At 29.9% G+C, this 10082-nt stretch overlaps 2 protein-coding genes across 2 annotated transcripts; one reads left to right on the forward strand and one right to left on the reverse strand.

The window, feature by feature from the left end:
* The first annotated feature begins 3123 nt into the window (after nucleotides 1–3123).
* Nucleotides 3124–7880, forward strand: LOC129606240 (uncharacterized). Its single transcript, XM_055516435.1, has 6 exons — nucleotides 3124–3401; nucleotides 3490–4966; nucleotides 5364–6276; nucleotides 6431–6591; nucleotides 6752–6891; nucleotides 6957–7880. Exons 2-6 carry the CDS (start codon nucleotides 3973–3975, stop codon nucleotides 7728–7730), a joined length of 2982 nt encoding a protein of 993 aa, XP_055372410.1. The 5' UTR covers nucleotides 3124–3401; nucleotides 3490–3972; the 3' UTR covers nucleotides 7731–7880.
* A 204-nt stretch (nucleotides 7881–8084) lies between these two features.
* LOC129606241 (inositol monophosphatase 1-like) lies at nucleotides 8085–9508 on the reverse strand. The gene has a single exon (XM_055516437.1). It carries the CDS (start codon nucleotides 9284–9286, stop codon nucleotides 8453–8455), a length of 834 nt encoding a protein of 277 aa, XP_055372412.1. The 5' UTR covers nucleotides 9287–9508; the 3' UTR covers nucleotides 8085–8452.
* Between the last annotated feature and the right edge of the window lie 574 nt (nucleotides 9509–10082).

Consider the following 10082-nt stretch of genomic DNA (forward strand, 5'->3'; position numbering starts at 1 on the left):
TAGTCGATGTTTTCACAAAAGGTCTACCAGTGATCAAGCGCGAATTTTATATTGCTATTCTAGGTTGCGGAAATTACGATTGAGGAGGAGTTTGTTGAAATATAAAATATAAACCACTTGGAGATCAAACGTAATATGATCAACACTAGCGCCAACTTTGTTTGATATTTAATTACATCATTATGTGTAATATATCTGCCTCTTACCAACCGTATTGTGTATACAATAGGTTGGTTATGTGATGGCAACAAATTTTGCATATCGAGGCTTCGGTGGGAATGTGTAAATAAACTATTTTTGGCAACCTGTCGGTCCGTCGGTCTGTGTGTGCACGCGTGTATCTCAAGTTCTCCTGAACCGATTTTGATGAAATTTTATAAGTAAGTTTATATCCACCATTGCACGGATTGATCAACTTTGGGGATATATCAGGCCTCGGGATCTGCACTTTTTAACGGGCCTATTTTACATTTTTCACCATTTCAAAGAAAATATTCGAGCGATTTACTTGAAATTTCATCTATAAGCTTTGCTCGATCGTCCGCAAAAATTCCTAACTTTTGGAAGAAATCAGGCATCAGCAACTGGACGTTTACTACGGGCCAAATATACATTTTTTTGTATATAAAGAGAAATAATCAACCGTTTTCATTGAAATTTAATATTTAAATTCTTCGTATTAAAACAATGAAAATATAAATTTTTTGGAAAGATCAGGGCTCGAAAACTGTTCTGCGGGTCGATTTTACATTTTTTACCATATTTACGGAACGAATTGATGGAATTTCTTTAAATTTGATATTTGAGTTCTGGTTACCGAAACTAACTGGTGAGCATTTCAGGAAATTCGGGTTGCACAAAGAGAACATCTACTAAGAGCCAAATTTACATTTTTTTAAGTACGTTAACTATAAGCTTACTAATGTACTAAAAATTGGAAAGAAGTATTTAACAGACATTTCTATAATATTCTGTAACACTTTCACTTAACTAGACAATACACATTGCGGTCGGTTATGTGCTGACCACATCAGATTTTTTATATTGTTATACATTATAATGAACATTATGCATATGTAACTTCTTAATAAATGTTTACTTTTAAATGTCAACTTTTAGCATTTTTCCGAAAAAAATTTGAAAAAAAGTGCTTATTAGTTTCACTCTTGTCGTCCGTCCGTTCGTCCGTCTGTCGTGTGTCTGTTTACAAAACTTCTACACCCTTGCAGACAAAGAGCTGATATTTCATACGCTACACTACTAGAAACTTATTTCCGTAGAAGAAAATTTTTACCTATCTCCCTCCCTCTAAGAATTGTAGCCCCTCAAAGACATAAAAATGAAATTTTTTGACTACTTATTTTAAGGAAACCATAAATGTTTTTTTTAAATTTTTGTTAATACAAGAAGTAGTATGGGGCTTGGTCTCACGCGGCATAGCATAATTAAACACTATAAAAATAAAATGGTTGCAAAAATTAACCACTATATTAAGCCGCATTTTTGATATTGTTTTTCTTCTAAACAGTACGTTTTAGGAGTCTGAAATTTAAGAAGCTTTTATAAGTATATTAATAAATAGTTTATTTTACTAGAAGAAATTTTTTTGCCACCTTCAACCCTTCTCAAAATTATCATCTCTTGCAATTCGGAAGATTTGAACTTTTGACACCTTATATTTCCGAAACTGCAAGCTTTTCCAAATTTCTATAAATGCATAAAGCTAACGGTAAATGTCATGTCATCAAATAAATACAATTATTTTACTTAAATCATGCAATTTAGCCGATGAGCATCATTGTTTTACACTAAACAAAACGAACAAAATAAAAAAATTAATATAAAATATAAATCTTCGCTTTATTTAATAACACAAATAATAAATATAATTATTCACTAAATTTATATTAAAATGAAATTTTAAACAAGATATAAAATAATTTTCCAATGAGTGACATGTTATACTTCCTGTACGAAATTTACATGTGGACTAAAGAAATTCAGTAGTCCCTTTATTTGTAATAATTTGCTATACATACAAATGCGAAAATATTAAGATGTTTTGGTACATTACAGGAGTTTATGGCAATCTACATATACTATAAACTTTCGAGAAATATATTTAATAGTATCTACTTAGTTCGTTATTTCATTTTCGGTAAAAATATATATATATTATAATGTAAATATAAATATAATAAATATTAAAATAATAAAGCAATACAGAGTATCTCCAAAATTTGATTAATTGCGAAATTTATGTGCATATACTTATATTGCGCTTACTTATATATAAAACGAGAATAGATATAGTTGACCGCGTTAACTCTGAGATACCCGTACGAATAAATGATTTTAAATAACGGAAATAGTTGAAATACAGTTTCACACAACCTCTTGTTTTTTGTGTCTTGTTCGATTTTATAAATATATGGTAGTTGCGATGGTTAAGTCGACTCAAAATTTGATGCTGATCAAACACATATGCTTGAGTCTATAACTCAGACTATTATTTCTTAGCGTTACAAACGGTAAGGCAAATTAAGCATACCCTTTGAACATTCGTTCGTACGGGTATAAAAAGCTTTTATATTATTATTAATTAGCAAAAAAAAAATTGTACCTAAGATTTGAACCCGCCAAAAAAGTTCCATTTTTTACAAACTTATTGAAATGTATATACATTTCACACGTTATAACACATTCATTTTTTGCATGCGATTTCCTACATAGAAATAAATTTGCAATTTATTTCATGTGTGTGCTTAAAAACAGTATTTCTCACTTTCAATTATGAACTCATTTTCTTGAAGAATTTTCTGTATGACGTCATAACCTGCATTTGTTTTTTCATTAAAACATTATATTATGTAGGCGTAATATTATGTATATAGAAATGCTATGTACAAAGAAACTGAAAGCTTAACCGGTAAAAATTTTCTCTCTTTATTATTTTGTTTATTTATAATATAATTAGGTATGTATTTAGCAGAGAAAAATCTTTATACAATAAGTTTCCTTCTCCAATTTTCCTCATCTCCCTGAAAGCACTAATATTCGAGTAATATAAATTCTAGCGTACAATTTAGTTTGGTGCCTTATTTAAAACGGTTCACATGACTCTTATAAACGAAAACAAATATTATATTCTCGAAACCAAATATTAGAAAATTTTATTTTCAATAAAAAAAATAATATAGTAAAACAAAAGAAATTTTATTATTTTAATTTATTAATATTAGCAAATAAAAGAATTATATTTTTAGATTTATATTATTTTTGATGTTGAATGTAGGGTTACAAATTGAATAGAGGGTATTATAAAAAGTAGCGAAAGTAAAAGGAAAAGTAATAGTAAAATTTAAATAATTTTCAGACTGTGATAAAATATATTTAAAAAAGTAACTTTTAAAACACAATTATCATATACGAACCGTTATTAATTTCTCTATTTGAATATAAAATATTCATTTTCTCCTTGATTTTTAGTAAAGAATTTATAAATAACCTGCTCGACCTTATAATTTTTATAACAAGAAAAGGAGGAGACAAGGAAAAATAGAAACAAAAGCAGAATAAAACCAATACAAAAAATATAAAAGTTTAAAGAAATCTTCTAATTTAAAAAAGTTTAAAATATACAGGCACATACAATTACACACGAATTATAACTCTTATATATCATCTACATATCACTACATATGTACATATGTATGTATACTCCATAGTGCTCTCTATTAAGAATAAATTTGTTAAATAATAAAAATATAAAAAAAAGAATAAAACACAATTTCAAGTTTCAACAGTTCTTAAAAATAAACAGCAACAAAACACGACAAAATAAAAATAATTAAAAAAATTTCCCCATTAAAATTTTCCATTATTTAGAAAATTTTAAGTTTTTTTGGAAGATTAAATATAAAGGTACTTAATAATACGATGATAACTATCAGTACCTAAAAGAAAAAAATTATGGATACTAAACATACTGACTCAATTGATGCACCAGCACTTGTTCGTCGAAGGCGAAAAGTAGCCCGACAGACACGAGATAAAACACCAGAAGCACGCATGTTAGGCTCTCGAAGATTTTCTGATGATGGAGATGAAACGACTAGTAGTGCAGCAGATCAATCACAGCAACAACAACATAAAAGAAGATCACATTTAAGTAGATCTTCCAAAACCCCACCTTTAAGCCCAAAAAGGCAGTCTAATATTGACCATGGAGTTGACATAGATGATATTAAGAAAAATACTGGAAAAGCAATAGCTAAAACACAAACACGAAGTCCAACACATCAGTCAGTTATTGATTCAAAAACTTGCACCCGAAAATCTTTATCACCAGACCCATGCAAAACGACATCGTCAACTAATACAAAACCACGAAGTTTATCACCACCGCCTCCACCAGTACGTAAAAATTCCCCCACTAAAATACAGAATACAACACCACTAAAAGAAGATGATCAAAATATTCAAACGGTTCGTATGCAAATACGACCTCCTGGTTCCCATACTATATCAGCTCATGAAAGTAAAATCTTAAGAAGACGTTATAGACAATTCGCTGGTCAAGCAGCCCGTAGTCAATCTCAACCACGTGAAGGAGAAACGATTCTTCAAACAAATTCAGATGTCAAAGATTTGATGCGTTCGGCTAAAAGAAGTTTATCATCACCGAGACATAAAGATGAAACTGACGATAGTGGTCAGAGTGCTACACCTTTACCAGAATACTCTCCCATATCGGATATGCATAAGAAAATTGCTAGTGGTACAGATAAATCTGGTGCTGATAATGAAAAACTTTTAAAATTGGAACGAAATTTAAAAAAGTTCGAAGAAGAACGTAGAAAGTTTGAAATCGAAAAGACGAAATTCGAACGTGAAATGCGGGATCTTCATAAATTACATTATAGAAAACAGTTAAAGGAAGCAGAAGAAAGGAAAAGAATGTTAGGTAAACTATTGAATAATTTACATTTTGCCCTTTTAGTTGCCTTTTGCAATATGTCAAATGAGAATTTATAAATTCTTGGAAAATATTTATATTCTTTGTATGTTTGCCATTGCTTATTTAAGCATGTTTTAATGCAACCATTTATCCCATTAGTTTACAATCAGAATAAGCGGGATTTCTATTTTCTTTTTATTCGTCAAAATAATTAAACTGAAATGTCCATATTATCTAGAAATCTAAACAATTTATTTTCCAAACCGTTGCAAGCTTTTTATGCATATTCATATGTACATACATACATATGTACATAAATGTGTACATATTTAGATGTGCAGGCACATATTGCAATTAGAACTTGTTAAATTTAAAATAAAAATAAAATAAGAATATTTATCAGAAAATTATAGAAAAAACAGTGGAGATGCAGTTGATATGCTGAAATTGCCGTTAAAAACTAGTCAAAGCTTCAAAGAACAAAAAAAAACAGAGATACATCAATCAGAAGAGAAAGCGGTAAGGAGATCTGAATCGAATCGCCGTTCGAAAATTCTTCAAGATTATGAATCGTCAACAGTCTCTGACTCAGATTCAGAAGCTGTACGAACAGAAATAATTGAATATAGAAAAAATCACCACCCTCCACGACGTATCAACAGAGGACCACCCCCGCCACCTCCTGCAATAGATGCCCAGTCAACATCACCACTGCCCAATTGCTCCAATTCACAACCTGTAGATAATAAAAGAGAACATAAAAGTTCTAGCCGCAATTCGTCTCTTTCACCTTTGCACAAACGTAAATCATTAAAAGCATCAGAAGATCGGAAAGATGAAAATTTGTATTCACTCGAAGTAAAAGATAAAGAATTTATAGAATCAAAAACTGGGGCAGCTGAAAGTGATGAAATTACAACGGAAGAACAAGTTAAATCGCCTCGCATATTTTCCATACTTTTAGGCAGAACAGAAAAATTAAATAAGGAAAATACAAACGAGTCTGTTAAAACCAAAATAAAAGTTGACAAAAACCAGATAAAAAAAATTTCTTTTTCTTATTTGAAAATTTGCATAAGTCGAATGAGACTAGAGTGGAAGCAATTTAAACAGGATCATCAACGAGAAGTTATTTTAATTTGCTTGGATAGAAATCGTTGTATCGCAAATTTCATCATATTAACCTTGCTTCTCGGCTTTGGTGGTTTAGCATTTCGTTTCACTGAAGGAAGTGGCGATGGCGTTTATAAATGTGAAGTAAAAAAAGTTAAACGTGATTTTATCGATCAATTATGGTTACAAAGTCATAGTATGCGGTATGTTTCTGAATTAAAAGTTATACTTTTACCAAATTTTACATGTCTTACTTTGGACATACAAAATTTGGTATTAATTTATAATATTTTGGTATTAATTTTTTTTACAAATGTATGAATGTATATAATAAGAAAATGATAATTTTTAATATAGAGAAGAAGATTGGAAATCCTCCGCCAGAAATCGATTACGCACTTTTGAAGAAGAATTATACACCGTTTATGATGCAGGTCCAACTTCATCATATTCGGGATTAAAGGCATGGGGTTTCATTAACAGTATTATATATTGTTGGACAATTATAACGTCAATTGGTATTACCTGTTTAATTTAAATATATATTTTTTCTTTATAATAGTTTAAATTCTATCATAAAACGCATTTCATATCATAATCACCAAGCTGATCATAAAAGGCTAACCTAAAACTATAAAATTTATACTAGCTGATAAATTTTTAATTTTTTATCCATAGGATATGGTCATATTTCACCAAAAACCACATTGGGACAAGCAATCACAATAGTATATGCTATTTTCGGTATTCCTATTTTTTTGATTTTATTAGCTGACTTTGGTAAATTGTTTACTCGTGGAATTAAATTTGTTTGGGCTGTAAGTAGAATACGAAACTCATTAAAAATAAGATCTGAAGGATTAAATAAATTTTTCATCTTCAGTATGTTCGAAGATTATATTACACTGGAACTTGTCGTCAAGTAAGAAAATCTCAACAAATGCAAGACGTTATGAAAGGCGTAAACACAGTTTATGATGTAGCTATTCGCCGACCATCGCAATTCATTCGTGATATCGATATTGAAAATGCTGACAAAAACGAATCTGAAGCGCCAGAGACGTTACCTGAAACGCCAACATCGCCATACCCAGAAACACTAGAAATCGATGATGACTTTAATTTGCCAGTATCAGTGGCAACTGTTATTTTAATTTGTTACATTATTATTGGAGCATTTGTTTATCCTTTGTGGGAAGATCAGTGGTCTTACTTTGAAGCTTTTTATTTTGTATTCATTTCAATGTCAACTATTGGTTTTGGAGATTATGTACCAGATCATCCAATATTTATGATGCTAAGCACAGTATACCTAGTGTTCGGCTTGGCTCTAACATCAATGTTCATCAATGTTGTTCAGATTAAATTAAGTGACAGCTTTAGACATGCTAGTGCTAAAATTGGTGCAACTATAGGATTTTCAATGACAGAAGAGGAATTAAGTAAACATTCTCAAATAGGAACACCAATACCGCCTGCTGGTTTAAATAATATTCCAGAAGAAAACGATATAGAAGACAGGGAGGTTAGAAATATTACTGGATCAGAATCTGTAAACACAGATCCAAATGCACCACCACCTTTACTACCTAGGCAGCCCAGAATACAACCAGCACAATCAGAAGAACCTAAAAAAAAAAAAAAAACTTTCTTTTAACACCGCTTTTTAATATTTGTTAAGCTGAAACGTAATTCTAAATTACAAATATGTAATTTAAATAAAAAATAATATTTTAAATTACTTTAAGACATCACAGCTTGTTCACGAATTAAAGTGAAAGAAGTGAGCTCCATTCAGATTCTTTCAAAACATTGTTTATTTGAATTTTTCTATATAAAAAGGAAAAAAAAATTTCATTTGTTTTACTCTTGCCGCCAATTTACGTTATGCTTTATTTATCTCAAACCATCCAAAAAACAAATATTTTAAAATTTTTAAAATCCAAAATCGACATTGCTTTGTTTGCAATTCTCCATTTTTATTATAAAAAAATTTTACTTAAATGACATCTGTATCAATATTTTTTAAAAGTATTTTGCAATTATATATTTATTCGATTTCTTTTTAAAGTAGGCATCTTCAACAAATATTAGAATATTCCTAACAGCTTTGCTTCTGAACATTCTGCAGCAAAAAATCTTATAGAATTACAACAAAATATTTTCATAATCTTTTTCGTTCTCTATCATTTTTATTAAACAAACAACTTTTATTATTAACATTTACTTTTAACTTTTTTAACTAACATGAATGATTATCAAAACTCATGTTTTAAATTATATTACATCAATGTAGTGACCAACTGCTATGTCTAATTAAATATCTTTCAAAATCTAATTAAGAAAAAAAAGCATATCTATTACGCATTATCGTCTTCTTTAATCATCTCTTGGCAATGGTTGAAATTGTGTTAAATTTCTTGAAACTTCTTTAGCTAATTCTTCAGAAGAAGCAGCTAAAACGCGTCTGGACATCATATCGAAATCTCCTCCACTTGTATCTACCACAACGCCACCTGCTTCACGAACTATAATATATCCTGCAGCAACATCCCAACAATGTATACCCATTTCATAGTTTACATCCGCAGCTCCTAGTGCAACCATAGCCATATTTAATGCAGCGGACCCTAGACATCTTACACCGTGAGCAAGAACTGAAATTCTTTGAAAATTCTCATGAACGACTTTAATTTTCTCTGCATCTCTACTTGTTCCAAATTCCGAAACTACTAACGCTTTTTTTAACTCCTTTTCACAACTTACACTAATTTTCTCACCATTTAAAAATGCTCCACGACCGCGACGAGCTGTAAATTTTTGATTTAACATTGGATTATAAATAATTCCAATTTCAATAACTTTATCTACTACTAAAGCTATTGATATACATGAATGTGGAAAGCCATGGACAAAATTCATAGTACCATCAACTGGATCAATAATCCATGTTGGGGCATCTGTTAATTCTGCTTTTTGACCAGAACTGCACTCCTCTTCTCCAATAAATTTGTGTGATGGAAATTTTTTTAGCAAATTAGTCTTTAAATGGTTCTCTACTTCAATATCTGTTTCTGTTACCAAATCTATGTCACTAGACTTGCATATGAAAGACTTCCTATTTGCACTTCGAGTGGATATAATTTCACCAACTTCATTTACCAACTTCAATACAATTTCATTACATTTATCAAGATCTCTATCTGGATCCATTATGTTAAACAAATATTTTATCTGGAAAATATATTTAACAAATTACGTAAAATGTCTGATAAAGTGAGAAACCATAAAAGTAACTATTTGCCTACTGCTATTCTATCACTAATCAAATAAATGACAATAAATAAATTTTAAAAACCGTCTGCATCTAGCGATTTATTTAATTGTACAATACAGTAACAGAAAAAATCACAAAATTTGTAAATACTTTTATACATATCCATACGACGAGCTTATCAACTACCAAATCAGTGCTACCAAAGTACCGCAATTGCAGTATTTAATTGAAACACTCAATTGACTCTTTCTCCACACCTCTTTACTGCGTACTGCAAGCCTTTTCAAATTTTCTAATGATGCATTGCAATTTATGAATTAATATTTAAATACAATATCTGAATCCGAAAAAAATGGAAGAAAAGTTACCGAAATTGATGAAATTTATTGGAATCATTTCAAGTTTACTTCACATTTATGTGGCAGCGAAGAGATATTTTTTTTATTAAAAATATGTAATCACAAATGTTAAAAGGGGTTTATCAAAAAACGAAGCCGTAAGTGTAATAATTTCCTTGTAATTCATGTTAGGAAGAGCTACATCCTGACGAGTGGAAAAAATTTGCAAAATGAATTAGAAAATATAACGAGTTTCTCTTGAAATAATTTGAAGGTGATTTTAACTTATGTAGCATTTCACTTATAAACTTTACTATCATGTTATACTTTTGTATTAATCTTAATATTATACGTTACAACTTTAATTGATCGATTTCCTCGTATTTTTCCTTTT

Source organism: Condylostylus longicornis, unplaced genomic scaffold (genome assembly GCF_029603195.1).
Source record: "Condylostylus longicornis isolate FDR11 unplaced genomic scaffold, ASM2960319v2 ptg000018l, whole genome shotgun sequence".
NCBI classification, from domain to species: Eukaryota; Metazoa; Arthropoda; class Insecta; order Diptera; family Dolichopodidae; genus Condylostylus; species Condylostylus longicornis.